Source organism: Lagopus leucura, unplaced genomic scaffold (assembly GCF_019238085.1).
Source record: "Lagopus leucura isolate 7727_CA_CO unplaced genomic scaffold, USGS_WTPT01 Super-Scaffold_100029, whole genome shotgun sequence".
Classification (NCBI taxonomy): domain Eukaryota; kingdom Metazoa; phylum Chordata; class Aves; order Galliformes; family Phasianidae; genus Lagopus; species Lagopus leucura.
In genome coordinates this window covers 4,521,826-4,538,884 of record NW_024962280.1, presented here as the reverse complement: position 1 = coordinate 4,538,884, position 17,059 = coordinate 4,521,826, and the positions used below count along the sequence as shown (strand labels likewise).

Sequence of the window (17,059 nt, the reverse complement as noted above, 5' to 3'; positions counted from 1 at the left end):
GGAAAACGTATCCATTCATGACCATGCAGACTCAATAACACACAGGAGGTGCCTACTGCAGGCTCAGACACCTTCCTCCTCTTCAGGTTGGCTTTGCTCCTTTCTAACTTTACCTACTCAAATTCCTTTGCATTTAAAGCTAGAACAAAGTTGTTCCTTCACACAGTTCAGGCTGCAACCAGACAGAACAGCTGCAGAAGAGATGCATGCTCTCACCTTGTCTAAAACTCAGTATGCAATGCCTTGCAATGCAACAGGCTGTTGTGTTCAACAAGTGTGGGAACAGCTCCCATAAGACCCCAGCAGGCTGTACTATGTACAACAGAAATTTGAGAACAACATTTAAAGCAGCTAGAGTTTGGTGGATCTTAAGGAGTGCATCAGAACTCTCAACTGAGCGCAATTTTCAAATCTGTTTCTAAAGCACAATGCACTTTTGTCAGTTCATCACAGGAATGCAATGCACACAAAGAAGCCACAGCTCCTTTCCCAAGCCTTCCTTCTCAAAAACAACACAGGAACATGAATTGAAACGTCCTAACAGTTTAAAAACAACTCACCAATAGCCAACATCTGAACAAAAAGAAGAAAAACATCTCAGATGATAAATCCACAAGCATTAGAGCCAACACCATCTTAAAATATGAAGTGTTAGATGACATTAACATGCCATAATTCTGAGTGCTGTCTATAAAAAACAAGCCACGTGCTGTTGGTGCTTATCTCATAGATTAACACACAGTGGCTGACATGAGCACACTTCTTTGTAAACTCATGAGAAAAAAGGAGAGTATAACCAAAAAAGGGGGGAAAAGCTGAAGCACGTCTGAAAATATTTAAAAAATCTGGCAAACAGAAGAGATTCTCAAACTGTGAACTTTGCAGGGACATCGTTATCGTGCAGCAGCACTCTTCTTTTTTGCACTTAGCAGCTCCAGCTCACATCTCTGAAACAGTTGAAAAACTATTTAAACAGGGAGGGAGGTGATCTCGCAAGAAGCTGGTGAGGGACTCTGCAAACATGAACAGCCCCAGCATACCTCAAAGGGAAAACACACGATCACAAATACAGTAACTTTCTCAAGTTACACATTGTTAGGAGTTTCACATTTTGGAAGATAGGACAAAAAAACCCCAATCTCCCACAGCAAAGCACATCATTATAGGCCAGCTGTTTATGTTTCCTTCTTGTAGTAATTACTGGATCCTGTTTAGCTAAGGCCAATGAACGAGTACACAAAAGCACTGGTTGTTCAGCTTCTTCACAGCTCAGCATTTCCTTGCCTGCTCTCCCTTCCACGAGTAGACCCAGCCCCTACAGCACCATGTTCCTTGGGTACACGCTGGCCCTTGCTGTGCAGTGCCTCCCCAGGAGGTCCCTGAGGGTTGGAATAAGCCTGATTTCTCACCACTTTCATTTGAACGCATCTGCTCACAGGCAGAGAAAAGCCTTTGGGTGTGCCCATCCTCTCTGGGGTCAGCCCTGCCAGTCCTGAAAGAAGGAAGGGACTGTACTGCTGAAAAAAGACAGAGGACCTTTGCTGTAAAATAGGAAAATAAATACATCAAGATTCCTTTCAAAATCTGTAACTCAACTTCCTCTTGCTTGTTTTTCTTGGTTCGCAGAGATCCCTAGGGGGAACTTCACATAACAGATGTATTCTTTTTGTATAAGAAACAGACCACAAAACACCATTTAACACCTCAAAAGAAGTCTCTGCCTTGGCCAACCTCTCTCTCAGGGCAGTTCCCTGGGAGGCCAATGACCCCACCAGGGGAGATGTGACGAACGCAGAAGTGTTAATAATGGACCAAACATCAGATATTTAACTCAAAACCATAAAGAGGAGAAAAAAACGAAAACAGAACAAAGCAAAGTCTGCTTTTATGATTTCATTGCAAGCTGAACTCTTAAAACACTACTTTTCCTCCAAGAAGTGTGCATCCTGGGCTAACTTACCTAGTACCAATGTCATTCTGAGCTGCGAGTCGGAAGGTGTAACCCAAAGCTGGACACAGCTTAGTCAGCTTGCAATGCTTCTGGCTTCCAAAGTAGCATTCTCTGAAACCACTGTTCCTTTTTCCCTAGAAAGAGCAGAGTCTGTAATCAGATAGCTATGAAACAAAACCGGGTGTTTCTTATTTTAAGAACTGTTAAATGATATTAGATTTAGAGGCTTTCATATAAGCAGCGAGCAAACAGAACTCTGTACAACAGCTGCTGGCAGCACTGCTACATTACCTAAATTGATACATTTACATGCAGAATGTTGTCAGATCCCTCCTCCTTGCAGGTTATCTTCATGAGATATATTTACAGCTTTTGTCACTAACTGAAATGCAATTTATCCTATTCCTTAACCTCAAGGCATACAAGCTGGGTGTGAAATTCATCTCGGGAGCCTGCAACCAATTTCTCTGTACACCAGATTCCATCGGCCCTTCAGGAACACTTCACCCACCAGAGGGCTCTCGCTGCCCGTTGTCAGCCCGCCATGCTCCAGCTGCTCCACGGGACAGGCACAGTACTTGTCTCTGCAGCTTTTAGTTTTGGGCTATTTCCAACAAAGGTGCCCCTCACTGCAGTTAATATTCAAACAGCCCAACCTGCTGCTGCCTCCTCGGGCTCTGCCCCTCTTCCCAAGCACCGTTCTTCTCCCACGGTCAGTATATCACTTCATCATTAAAGACTCCCAAAATACCCAAGTGGGATGTACATTTTTCACCAGACCGTTCTCCAGCCCCTGTCCATTTCCACCTCCTTGCACTCGGATTGCAAAACAGAAGCAAGAGCTCCACAAAACACGTGTAGTAAATCTCCAGGATGTGTTTGCCAAACTAAAACAATCACACAGACCTCCAGCGCTGCACAGTTTGGAGGCACTGAAGGGACGTTCAGCACAGCAGCAAATAACCATAACTTACTTTTATTTACCCAGTGCTATTCTACATCTGTTCTAGAACTTGTTTTTACTGATGCTCTCCTTTAACTTCACCCACCTGCTCTGGCTGCAACATTACTGCACAGCCCAAATAAATTCAGGGGTGGAACTTCTTTCAATTCTAACATCCTTCAGTATACAGTTACGAGATAAAAATTCTTTTCAACAAAAGCAGAGGCCTCCCTGTTTCCCAGCTCACCCTGCTCAGTACCCTGACCACACAAAACCCGGTTACTAATCTTATGTTTCAGTAAAATAACCATTAATCAGGGCAGGACTAATAAGAATGGGGCTTTTTCCTTTATGCAAACACTCCCTTGCAGATTCAGAGGCCTTCCATTAATTTTTCTTTGATGGTTTAAAATCATCCCGACTTCGCTGCTTTCAAAGCACTTGAAAACATTTAATCTGTTCTGACTTTGTGTTTAGGGATGTATTTTTTCCATCATTTCCCCGTGCTTTTTCTCCAAGAGAATAGAGTGACCAAATGCTAAGCATGTGATTAACGAGTACAGCAATGGCTGGCTGGAAAGGGAAGCCATGAAAAGCCTCACCTGCAGCACAGCACCTGAACTGAGAGCAACAGACCATGGAAATTCCACTTGGTCAGACTGGTGGGTTAAAACCCAACTTTAACATTTGGTAATCTTCAACTTCACCATCGTACAAATTCTGACACTGTATATATCTTTCTTCTGGATCTGGTATCATACATTCCCCAAGACTCACTCAGAGACTGACTGGTATTCAAGTTATCAGACTGGCTGGTATTTCAGCTTCTATTGGCACTAATTGGATAGGCTGGCCGATATTTCTAATTATTCTGGCATTAATGGCCTGGAAATAGTCTCTCTGCTCTTTCCCTCCCAAGATTTATGAAAGCTCTAATGCTGGCATAATTATAGACAAGCACAACTGGCAGGCTGGTACTGGCTGCCACCCAAGAGCCTTGCAGCTTTCCCAGAATCCTTCCCCTATTCTTTGTATATTCAGCATCCAACTTTTAATCCTCTAAATAATGTTTCGTAAGTTGCTTAAAATACACTGTATCATTTCCTCAAATATTTCTAATCCACAAATTTCAGAGGGAGAGCAGCCACTGTCTGATTTCCCCAGCCCTGCTTTCTCCAGCCCGTACCGCCTTCTATTCACAGTGACAGCCCATGCTGTGCTGGCATCAGGGCCCGTCCGAGGAAACGGGGGCAATTTAGCTCCACCAATTCATTAGACTTGCACAATACTATAACACAGCGTATTAGCAGAGATTTTAAAAGGTTCTCCTGCTGTTTCAGCTCCATTTGAAGCTCCACGCACACTTAAAACGGTGCTGAAGTTTCTCGTGGAGATTGGGTTGATGGAGATGATGGGAAAGAGATTTTAAGCAAGTTTCGTTGGCTACTGTCCTTGCAGAAGGCACTGTCAGAAGGGATGAGCCGCTGTAGGAGAAGGGAAACAGGAGCAGAGCACAGCCCTTCCCAAGCCCTCAATGCAAAGGGCTTGAATGGAAGCTGCCAGCATCAGACCTGCAACCAGGAGGCACGGTGGCAATCTGTTCCAGGCCACGGCAGCATAGCTGCTGCACTTGGTTCATGCTGGCAATAAAAAGCACCAGACTGATACTCGATCTGACACCAGGCTGTGATGCAGACTGTAGGGGTGATAATAAACACACTTGAATATCTCTGCAGAGCATTTATTGTGCTGGCACTGCTGCAAGTGGCTGAACTTTCTGTATATACAAACACTCAGAAAACAGAGCAGGACTCACGAAACATCCCTAAAATGTGTATATAAAAAGCAAATGGTTTTATCCAAACATCTCCTCTTGCATATCTAATAGCAGTGACACGGGCACAAAACAGACCTAGAGGGCAGGAAGTCAAACACGCACCTAAAAGCCCAAGCAGAGCAGAGCAGAGGTCTGTGTATCCCAGTCCTGGTGGAGCATCGCTGGGGCTCACGGACCAGAAGGTCAGCTAGTACAAGTCAGCACATCTCTGCCAGCTGGTCTTAAGACATTTAAGACTTCTTGGCAGAATAAAATGATCTCCATCTATTGCAGTATAAACTTCCATGCATATGGAACTGAATTGGGTGGTAATGAACCTGTCTCTCTCTTCCACAGATTAAAACACAACGCTCTCTGGATCAAAAAGAAGGCATGAACACACTGCATGCCCTTGTCTCTGGCTCAGAAACAGTCCTACGGACAATGAATAGGGTATCCTCACCATCCGTATGCACAAGAGAAACATTTATTTACTACCACTCAATCACAGAATGATCATTTCACGTCTAATTAGTAACAAAGGCCTGATTCTTACAGCACTGCCAGGGGCAATTTCTAATGCAACTGCAGTTCACTAAGTTTGATGAATGCTGGCATCTGGAGAAAGCATAAGCTCTGCAGTGATGTTCTGCTACATACATTTTTAATGCATCTTATTCAGATCAATCTTTTTTACCCTGAATGATGAATCCAGGCTCTATGTCACCAAATGGCTAGTTTAGGTTCGTAAGGTCAAAGGGAAATGCAGAAGAAGAGACAGAAGGTGGAGTTTTCCCCAATTGCTGCTGTAACAAAGTGCTTCCAGCCTGCTGGTGCCAAATCCCAGCAATCGAAGTGTGGGCACATCCAGATCCCCTGGAATTTCAAACCACTGGAGAAGAGGGGTTACTCCTAACACCCCTGAAGTCAATGGAAACTTGGCTACCAAGCACACCATTTAACTGAGCAACAATTTGCTGACCTTTTGCTCTCTGCTGGAGAACGAAGGTCCCTCTGCTACTTGCAGCTTTTTCAGGCAGTTTAAGTTAAACCAGTTTATTAGCAAGGCTTTACTACAGTAATTCAACGATCTACACCAGAACAGAGAAAAAAAGAATTTGCCTTTTCTAAGTAACAGACAACAGCCCATTCAAACAATTTAATCCAAACTGAGGGGAAAAAAGATGAAACAGCAGGATTAGCTTTGTCTATCCACTGCTTTATTTTCCAGGCCCCCCAGGTCAGGAAAAAGCTCAGAACTGACCTGCAGCCATGCAGGGTAAGGTGCTGTCCTCCTGCTCCAACTTAGAGCCTCACCCAACCCTAGGGCTGTAAAACAGCACCACGCTTCTGCCATCATTTTACAGCAACCATTTACTTTTTGAGTAGGAAAGCAACACCATCTCCAATCCTGGCTGCATTTTAGATACTATAAACTTCAATTCATCAGCCACGGGAAGCTGTGAGGTCTGAGATGCACTGCTTCTTGTAACTCACTCCCTACCTCTTACTGCAGAGTCACATTTTCTATGCAGACTGCCATCTTGGTGTGTTTTTCTAACTTTGTTATTGGACAGGTTTCTTGCTCTCCATTTATGCAATACCCCCTGTGCTTTGCAGTTGCAATTTAATTTCCTTCCGATCACCGATTTTCCTGTGTTTATATTTTATCCTGTGCCCCATAGCTAATGAATGCTGCTCTAGCTGAGCTCTGGCAGAGCTTCTGCTGTTGCCTGGCAAGCATTCTCCTCTCCCTCCACATATTTACTTCTTGATTTCAGCAGGACACAGTGTGGCATTGTAACAAAGCTGGGGCATTTGCCTAATTGAAATTTACGTGGCGCAGAGAGAGTACAACATTTACAAATGACATGGGCTGCCATTCTTTCATCCGTGCTGGCCAGCTGTCCGCTGGGATCTCAGATTTCAGACTGTTACTGAGAAAACAAGGTAATCAAAGTAGATGGGCAAAGGCAATCAGGATTCCTGCATTCTTTGCCACTGGTGCATACTCTAGTCTAAAACAAGCTACTTTTGCCCCATGAAAGAAAAAGAGGCATAATCAATCTTTCTAGTTATATTCTCCGTATTAAAGGTTGAAAGGACAAGAGCAATCTGTTACACATAAAAAAGACAACTGGGCAAATGGACAAAATTAACATTGAAAGTACGTGCACTGTATTAATGTTCTGTTGTTGGTCCTTCACCTCAAATCTTCACATTCTCCCCTTCCCTCCTCCACTCCTTCATTCCTCTGTGTTGTTATGTTCCCATGGCTTCCCAGCTAATGGAAGCTTTGCAAGAGATCAAAACTGCAGAATCAAGATGTCACAGAATGTATAATGGGATTATCCTGGCCTGTCCTTTTGGAGAAATATTTTTTTTATTTCCTTTCCCAGACCTCACACTCCATTTTTTTCTTCTTCACTGAAAACCTTTCCCCTTCCATTATGCAGAGAGAGGCAGCCAGCCGCTCTGGAATTATTGTTTTATTTTAGTTCAGCGGGTTTCTCATCATGAAGGTCCCACTTGCTGTGATAGTGCATCCAGTAAATGTTTGCACAGCGGGTGGTTCCAAATGCCAAACATATAGCAGACCGATCTGGGAACATATTACTAGTGAAATGATGGAGAACTGTTCATAGCAGACTATTCCCTTTAGAATATTATTTTTAGAATATTAAAAACCCAAGAGATGTTTCTCAGACTGAACAACTACATGCCCCTCCACACTCTTCACTTCCTGACTCATCATGTTTTATTTTTAATGTGTTGCCCAAGCCTTCTGTCACCAATACATTTTTCCTTCAAAGATGATAACCACTGACTCACGCTTTCTGCAAAAACATGACTTGTGCAATGGCAAAAAGGCACAAAGGAATCAGGGGGAAGGAGGGAGGACTTGCAACCAGAACTCACTTCAAGCAAGCAGCACTGCACCCCCATTGCTTTTGGCCCTCTCCCCAGTGGCACGCTGCTCACTAATGCTGTAAGTTAAGACACCTTTGGGGCAGAAAACCAGAATTTTCCCTGGTGTCTGTAAGAGTACTAAAAGTCACTGTGTAAAGGATACCATTACTTTAAGCTTGAGTACATTTTCTGCACAAAGGTCTCCATGATCATGTCCTGCTGCCCTTAAGGCAGGAACAGTATTTTTCCTTCTGCACTTACCATCCAGAAGAACGTGATCATGAACAGACCTCTTAAGATATATCACAATGCAAGCAGTTACATAGTAAGTAATGCTAACTGAAAAATTAGGCACACCACGCAGTAAAAAATTGAATTTCAAGAGTACAGAAGCAGTAAATAGCGTCTCTTCATAAAACACCAAATCATAAGCATTCCCCTCACTGCTCCTTTCACAATTCCAACTCTACCGACTGTCATCAGGATTTCATTTCCCTACTTCTAGTTTCCCCTCTATTTAATTATTTTTCTTTACTCTGAAAATCCTTGTAAAGCCTGAGTGCCATTTATTTACGTATTTATTTCAACTGATTGTTGCTTACCTCATCCCACTCTAGAAGGTAGCTGGTGATTTTTGAGCCATTATCAATGGGCGCCTATGAACAAAAACAAACAAAAGGCAGTTTTGGGAATAAGAGAACTACTTTCTGCCCCCAAGCATATGACTGCAGTTTAAAGTAAAATTAAAGCACACAGCTTGGCAGCCTCTTAACGACTAACGAGAAGAAGCTGGAATGTAATGAAACACATACATTTTAAAAGTCAAGTCAGTGCACAGGGAGGGATTTGTCAGAGCAGAGCAAGTTCATGTCCCTTACTGAAAAACGCCTGTCTCATTTTCAGTTATGTTTTACAGTTATGTTGGCATGCTATATTTTCCTCAGATTTTGTGAGTGCCCACTCTGACCCAAGCATTACCTACCTTCCATTGTAAGGTTAAGGAGCTTTTGGTCCTGTGAGAGGGCTTGGGTGGGAAGGGACACTCTGGTGCTGAGCTGTGAGTGGTGAAGCTTACTGGCTCTGAGCAGGAACCCCTTACTGAATTGTACGTTGCATACACCCTGGAAATGAACACATGGAATTGGGTTATACATTTGCTGACCAGACTAGAAAGGACTGCCTCAGCCATAACACTAGACTACCAAAGCATCCACGATACTGTCCACCAATGACAGATTTCTCACAAACAGTGGCTGTCTGCTTCACTTGGTACAAATATCCAAACAAATCCACAGCCGAAGAAGAGAGTTACAGCATCTTATGCACCAACTCCCATTGCCCACTGGGTTACCATCATCTTTTCTTTCTACCACGAGAAATTATTTCATTGGCTACTGTGTCATTTTGCACACTGTGCAAAAAATGCTCCTCAGAAGATAACAAAGCATGAACTCATAATTAAACAGGATGAACATGAATGCCCTGTTCACGCTTGACTCACATGTGCCATGTCCAGTGGTGGCAACTGCTGACCTCCCTCCATGAGTACAAGCTTCTACACAGCTGCAGTGCCAATATTTAGTGAGCTCTTGGAGTTAAAACTAACACAAACACAAAAATAGGGATAAACACAGCTCAAAAGCATCGCTGTGATAGAAGTCAACTTGATTTCAGGCAAACTGTCTATATACCAGCATAGAGGGATATAACTGTTACAAACACATGAAAGCAAAACATATCTGAGCACCTTTATACAAAATGAAAAAATTAATGGTACTTTTCTCCTCCACATTTTCCATGAAGCAAAAGAAAGTGCAAACTTGAAGTCTTCTACTCAGAAAACATTCCAACCCTGACCAGACAATGACCTCTGGGCTGGCTGTAGCTATTGTGCACTTGAATGGGAAAGGGCAATTTCTAAATTTGTTTAGAGTAGGTAAGAGTAATTTATGCACAATGGCCACCTACTCAGAATCAAACCTTAGGGGGAAGTCACAAGAACTGCTCTAGTGCTGTTTTATAGCTCACCTGTTAGCAGTCAGGAGTAAAAACAAATGCAATTAATTAATTGCTTCTGCAGCTGGCAACTGGCCACACTGTGTGTATGTGTGTTGGAAACAGGCAAGGCTGAGAAAGCAAGCACATCACTGGGAAACACAGATATGTAAAGATGAGTTTAAGGATCATCTTCTGCAAGTCACTGGAAAGCTGAACTGCTGGCTTTGCCAGTTGGAAGCTGTGATGGTACCTGTGTGTCCCTGTCACTAAATGCTCTGCTGCTGCTTCCTGCCTGGTGGAATGTTTCTTGAGAAACAAAGAGAAGGTAACAAGGGTTGTGAAATTAGTTGGCTCTGAAATTCCTGTAGCATAAACCTTTTATGTGATTAAAGACTTCATTTTCACCCACCTTAGCCATAAAAGGGACCAAGAGGCTCTCACAAAGGCACATGCCATCATCTTTGTACCTACCAGGACAGTAATATTTGAACCCACATCCTGCACTTCTGCAGAGTGGAGAGGCTGTTCTAGGTGCCCAGGGCCCAATGCAACACTTATCAGTGTGAAAACAGAAGCCCTTGGAGATGCTGCCAAGGTTAAGCAGACCCAGAACAACGTGCTGAGTAACGGTTGCTCACATGCATTTCTTTACTTTGTAGCTGTTAATACATAATGCAGTTCCAACTAACAAGAAGATTGTCACAGAAAGCAGTCTGCTTTTTCAGCATTGGTTTCCTCCACTACAAACACATGCTGCTGCTTTTTAGGTCTGACTTTTACATTTGGCACTCATTCTCTTTAAACAAAAGTTACAGCTAACTGTTCACAAATGATTTATAATTTGGCAAACGTGCAGGAAAACACAGGGAATTGTAGGTAGGCAGATAGGCAGAATGAATTGATTTGGAAGCAAGCCAGCCAAGATCTGAGGCAAATACACCCTTCGAAATCCTATGAGGTCTCAACGCCTCACTTTGTAAGACTACCACGTTATTTTGGAAGTTTGCTTTAAAAGCTATACTCAATTGCTTACTGTAGGAAGCTCAGCAGTGTTCTACAACTATCTCCTTGCTACCATCCTTTGGCTGCTGTGGCTGCAAACTACTGCCCAGGCAGAGAGTCTGAGCATCTCAGACAAAGTTACTCAGGGACCTGAGCAATACTTCAAAAGGCACCAACAGAAAGTAACTTTGAAGAAAAAGAAGGTATAGTATCAGAGGAAGAAAGATGCATTTTGTTTGGTTGTTTGCTCTCCTTGCTTAGAAGTGCTTGTTTAAAGCTTAACAGTAGTGGCCTGGATGGGAAAGAGCCAAACATAGCCCTTGTCCAGACAAAGAGAAGGAAACAACAGACAGGAGCAAAAGGAACTTTTTAAAGGATATTGAGTGTAAGGGAGCAGGATGTGAATCTGAAGCCTTAATTCATGAGTCAAGTCTTTAAAAAACACAGCATGAGTAGATGGTGTTAAAAACAGCAGGGAGCAGAATTGAGAATGTGTTAATAACTGTTGTGACAAACAATTTTAGAATCAAAGAGAAACATGGTCTAAAAAAATCAAGAGAAGCCAAAGTGAATCCGTTTTTAGGGAATAAATGCTACAGTTACAGTGGTCAGGTGATCTGCAATCAGCAGCTTTACTTTGTGAAGCATGGAGTGTTTATGAAGAAAAGAAAACCTAAAAATCATCTGGAGTACCTTTGAGTTTTCTAGCACATCTATATTACAGTAATTGTGAATACTTGTGGCCAATCACCACTTGCTTCAGTCAAATTTTGAACAAGCTTGAGGTATCCCATTTTTGTACACAAGCACCTTCAGGGCTGTTATATGTACACACAGCAATAGAAATGTAGATGTTTTCTCCCTCTTGCTTTAACTGCACCTTATAGTTGGGTTGGACTAAATGAACCTCTGCATGATTTACTGCCACGCAATTGATCAGACTGTATTTAAGTGATCTTCATATTCCCACTGACTCACCTGACATGATAATCTGTTGCTGGCCTAAGGTCTTTCAGGTTGTATTCTAATTCTTCTCCACTGTAGAGAAAAAATACATCAATTAATTACAAAAAGCAGCATCACACTCAGCACCACTATTGCTTCTCCAGTGACAAGCAACTCCTACGTGCATTGACTTGAAAGAAGAAACAGAAATTCCACCACAGAACAATAGTAGTAAACAATACACGAATAATTTGTCAACACATTCCATGTTCTTGAAAACTTTATAAAGCTCTGCATAGGTAACAGAAGGTAGCTATCATCCTAATCTGCTAAGTAACCTATTTATTTCAACACTATCCTAAAATTTGTTGACATTAGATAAAACTCGCTGTGTTTTTCAACCCTCTCAGTGCTGAGGACAGAATCAATACAACATTATTCTGTACTGCTTGCACGTTCATTATTTCAAAATACTTTTTAAAAAGTGTGAGCCATTGGACATCAGAAGGAAAAGCACTGTTTCTTCCACAACTGCTTCAATAAGTATCGTTGTTTTCTCTTCCAGAACCACACTCTGTGCAGACCATACCAAGCAGATGTTTAATTAATATTCTAACATTACTGAAAGAGATTCACGTCTCTTTTAATAGCAAGAACAACTTTCAGTAACATTAGAAGGACTAAGTTTCAGGTATTTTAGGAAAAAAAAAAAAAAACAGGAAAAAAACAGTGTAAAAATTGGGCTGGTGTGTCAGGTAAGCCTGAAATTAACATTCTTTTCCTTTTGGTTAGTTTGCTGGCAAATGAATGTTTGGCTCTAGTGACATACTGCTGATCTTCATAGAATTCTTTGAGCTTAAAGGGGCACATAAAGGCCATGTGGTCCAACTCCCTGCAGCCCACAGCTCCATCAGAAGCTCAGAGCCCCACCAGCCTGACCTCAGGGATGCCAGGGACCAGGCACCCACAGCCCCTCTGGGCAACCTGTGCCAGTGCTTCACCATTTTCTTAAGATTACAGTGTGGGTTAGTAGTTAGTTACATAATAATCATCTCCTGTAAGTGCTTGGCTTGTTCATAGTTTTATTAACATATGGGAAATGGGAAAACTCTCTGCCGTAAAGAAATATTCCATAGATAGTTGGGAAAATACAGGGAGATGTCTCAAAAACACGGGAACAAGATCAGACAAAAAGCACGTGCCTGCTGGGCTGCCAGAAATTCAGAAAATAAAACAATTTTTTTAAAAAGCATTTTTAAATATAGCCCAATCTCCGTAAATACAGTTTTTCCCTTTTGAAAAGGGTGCACTTCTCTGCAGAAAGAGAATGCATTCAACATATTGCAGGACCTTCTTTCATTCCTACGTAACAGCGATCACTGTTGGTCACAGCAGGGCACACACAGCACGTTCAGCTAACAGTTGCACACTGGCCAGCAGCAGGAGACAGATTACTCTGAGCAGCTTTAAAACAGATGCACAACGTTTCATAACCAGGAGAAAATGTGCAGCCATCAGAGCAGGCACAAAAAGTACTTGAATGCATCCTTTCTGTTTTAAGAGCTCCTCAGAATGCATTAACATATGAAGATAACTCACAAACAGCTAGCGTAAATATCAGAGAGAAGCAGGCAGCACCTCCCTGGTTAATGCTCTCAGTTTATACTACCCAAGGCAGTCATGCAGTGGACCAGGAGGGATACCCTAATCCACAGGATGTCTTAAGAAAGGAGACAGCTTGGTCTCAAGAGGGAATTCCATGGACGCTGTACCACCTGGACTCTATGCAATGACATTTGTGAAGGATTAACTATTTCACTATAGCCAGGGTCACAACTCAAAGTTTTCTATCCCAGACATCATTACAGGGAAAGAAAGAAAGGCGTAACACCACCTGTACTTGATCATGAGCTGAGCTCAGCGGATCACTGACATTAGAGACGGAGAAATCCCTCCGAATTTTTACTTAAGGCTGCTAGGAGCCAAGCATTCAAGGTTTTTCTGCGGAGCAATGCAGCCGGCTGATCAGTGTGCTCCCTCCTTAATCAATCTAAGGCAATGAAAAGGAATAGAAAACTCAAGTTTTTCCTGTAGTGCAGTGTGTTGAGGAGAGGGAAGGAGAAAAGCAACAAGGAGCTTGTGGTGAGCATCCTGCCAGCTTGCTGCAGCGAGAGGGTCAGATGGGGTGCAGAGGAAGTGTAAAAATGGTCCTGTTACCTGTAAATAATCTTGTATTTTCCATCCTTCCCTTTATCTGATAAGGCAACCTCGTAAGTACAGGTATAAGGCAAACCATTGTTGTGTCTATCCGTGTTTAAAAGGCCGGCAGGAGGTGACCATGACAGCAAAACCGTTCTTGCTTGAATGTTTGTTACCTATGAAAGAAACATCAATTTAAAATCATATCACAAAATGAATCACTTTATGTCTTGACAAAAAGACTGCTTTATGATCCCTGGTCATAGAATGGCCTAGGTTGAAAAGGACCTCAAAGATCATGTAGTTTCAACTCCCCTGCCGTGGGCAGGGTTGCAAACCACCAGACCAGCTGCCCAGACATCAGTGGGTGCAGCTAACATGGGATGTGACTGCCAGATGGGTGGGAGATTTCTTTAAGAAAACATTGAAAAAGTGCCTCAAACCTTAGCACCAGAGAACAGAGCAGCTTAATCAGCCCAGCAGTGCAGCACTTCTCCAGCAATACAGGTCCAAATAACACTAGACTGAAGGAGGAGCGCAGCCAGTGGCATCAGCCCTCAAGGACAGCCTTCTGTTATCAAGCCAAGAAAGAAAGAAAACAACCCCTTCACAGCCCACAGCCTCAAGAGAAGTACAGAACAACGGGAACACTGGCTACCTTGGAAAGACTGCACAGCATTTTTATGCACATCTTCTGAAAGAAGTGCAGAGATGATACCCTGCAGCATCATCATCCAGATCTGCCTCCCAAGTGCCTTCACTCAGTGTGGAACACCATCCTCACATGAAAGCTCAGTGCTTCCAGGTGAAAAGTACTCTGACGGTGTATGAGTGTGCTATATCAAGCAGATTCTCTCTGAGCAAGCCGTAAATGTGTTTTTAATGCACTGACAGGGAGGTGACACCATGAGGTGTCTCTCCTTAAGCTCTTGAAAGTTCAGGATTTTAATTTATAGATTTTATAATTTATAGGCTAGACAACTTACAAAAATCCCAAATGCTTCAGAAAAGACAAATAAGTTTTATTCAACATCAGTTTGTATGTGAATTGAATTATGACAAAGGTACTTAGAGATAACTGCCCGTATTTGAAATAATGCTTTTAGAAGATCATAAACACACACTACTACTATACTAGCTCAACCCATCAACACACAGTTTCTTTTATTATCATGGAAATATGCTTGCATAATTGTTTTTCAAAAATCCAGACGAACTTGGAGCTTGAAGCACGATATCCTGCCAATGTTCTATTGAAGTGTTTTTCTCTATGACTACCCACAGGGACACACGTATGTATATTCCGCATATGGTTAAAAACTTTGGCCTTTCGTGAACTTCAGCAATCTGTAAAAAGTTAAGTCTTTTCTACGTTTCTTAATAGACGAGAAAGGGCACTACAGACTAACCACGAGGAAAAGTCAGCCTAATGCTGCAATCAGCATGCACACATCTCCATGCAGAGGCTCAGTTCCCAAAGCAGCTCCCAGGCATGGTGCTGCTCCAGCTGCCTTCACGGCACGGCGTTCTGCAGGGCTGCACAGCAGGCACGCTGACTGCTGATGGGCAGCCCGAAATACAAACCTGAGCTGCACGCACACCAAGGGAGTAAAGCAACAGAGAGTTTGCCTGTGTGATAAAGTCAGAAAAGGCAAACCATACACTCCCTGGGTATATAGGGCAGCACAGCCTGTGCGTGCTCAAGAGAGCACTGGTAGTGGATTTACTTGCACGGGGAGAGATAAACCTATCTCCTGCTCACAGAGTAACAGGCTCACTATCGTGTCATGTTTACCAGCCAAGGGTGTATCTCCTCTGTATCTGATTTAATGCCAAAGCCACCACTTCACCAGGCAGCTCCTACGTGAGCAGGAAACACTCGCTTTGCTATGAAAAAGGATAAGTTAAATAAACTTAAGCAATGCTGGAAGTGGCAAGCAGGCACTCACAGGTCTCTCAGGAGCCTGAAGCCCCTTTTGTCCTGGGAAAAGAAGTACCTTCCAGACAACAGCAAGCAGAGCTGGAGCTGCACTTTCAGTCTGTAGGGGACAGGACAGCTAAACTGCAAGAATCACCCATTTACCACAGGAAACTGTTCACTGACACTGTCCTACCACCATCCTACCAGGTCACACCAGCACAACACTTGGCCACAAGCTCGGCAGAAGTGGGGCTTCTGCTGAGGCTCTGCATGCCCACCCCAAACCTGCAGCGCCCAGCACTGCCCCACGGCCGGGCAGCAACAAAAGGTTCTTCTACGAGGAGTTTTGTGTGTCTTCCAAAAAGCACAGTTAATTATTTCTGAAACCTTCTCAGTCGACACAGTGAATGTCTGCTTTATATGCTATCAAAACTTGCTGGTGTAAATAATTATTTTCTAAAAGCCCCTGGGAAAGAATCCCAACTGCTGTGCTGCTGTAATAAGGTTACAAGGCTGATGAATATCCACCCCTCCACTCTTTCAGGTAACACACAATGTTTCTGTACAACTTTCATTATCTTTCAAATTCCAGGTTAGCATTCACAGGCATCGTGTGGTTTGGGGTTTTATTGTGTGTGTGAGAACTACGCTGAAAGCCACATTCATCTACTCCCTCAAGGGCAGTGTTTGAAAGACATGGGGGTCAAATGGATGCATGGTTATTACTGGGGTGAGATTGTGCTTTTTGATGATGAGCCTAATCCTGCAACTTGAGGCAAAACCCCAGTGATTAAATATGAGTTTAGATGCAGAATAAGGCAACAGAGCAGGCTGCCCTTTGGGAAGCCAGACCCAGTGCTGCAGCCCGGAGCTTTGCTTTGCTGAGCACAGGTTCGGGTTTCCCTTCCCTCAGCCTGGTGTCTGCTGTAGAGAATGCCTGCTTGTCTGCTCCAGTGTGAATTAAAATCAGAAGACTGCCGTTGAAATTAAGGCACAGAATGTTTTTAATTTTTTGCTCTCAGTGGGATAAAACGATGACTGAAGTTGCAGCTTGTCTGCAAATCCCTCAAACCTGTAACAACGCTACCTATGAAAACAGGCTTTTTAAAATAAATCAATAACTTTAGAAGCATGTTTACATTGTTCTTAGAGAGGTGTCTCATACTGGGACACCCAGACAGCTGGTTGGATGGCTCAGTGCATCTCCAGCCATATATGCACAGGGATCACTAGAAAATACATCCTAGCTGACTTTATGCATAATGTGATACATTTTTGTCACATATAACATTGACTACATGCACGCAATCACAGTGATTAATGGTTCACGGCACTCCTATGAGTTTAATTACTCATAAATGTCTAAATTACACA

General features: G+C 43.0%; 1 protein-coding gene across 1 annotated transcript in view; it reads right to left on the bottom strand.

Annotated features, from left to right (window-relative positions):
* FNDC3B (fibronectin type III domain containing 3B) overlaps positions 1-17,059 on the bottom strand; it is a 147,546-nt gene that overhangs the window by 41,486 nt on the left and 89,001 nt on the right. The window contains exons 8-12 of the mRNA XM_042881193.1: positions 13,783-13,940; positions 11,599-11,658; positions 8,603-8,741; positions 8,223-8,276; positions 1,961-2,085 (exon numbers count right to left, since the gene is read on the bottom strand). Coding sequence (XP_042737127.1) covers positions 1,961-2,085; positions 8,223-8,276; positions 8,603-8,741; positions 11,599-11,658; positions 13,783-13,940 — 536 coding nt within the window. The remainder of the gene's footprint in view (positions 1-1,960; positions 2,086-8,222; positions 8,277-8,602; positions 8,742-11,598; positions 11,659-13,782; positions 13,941-17,059) is intronic.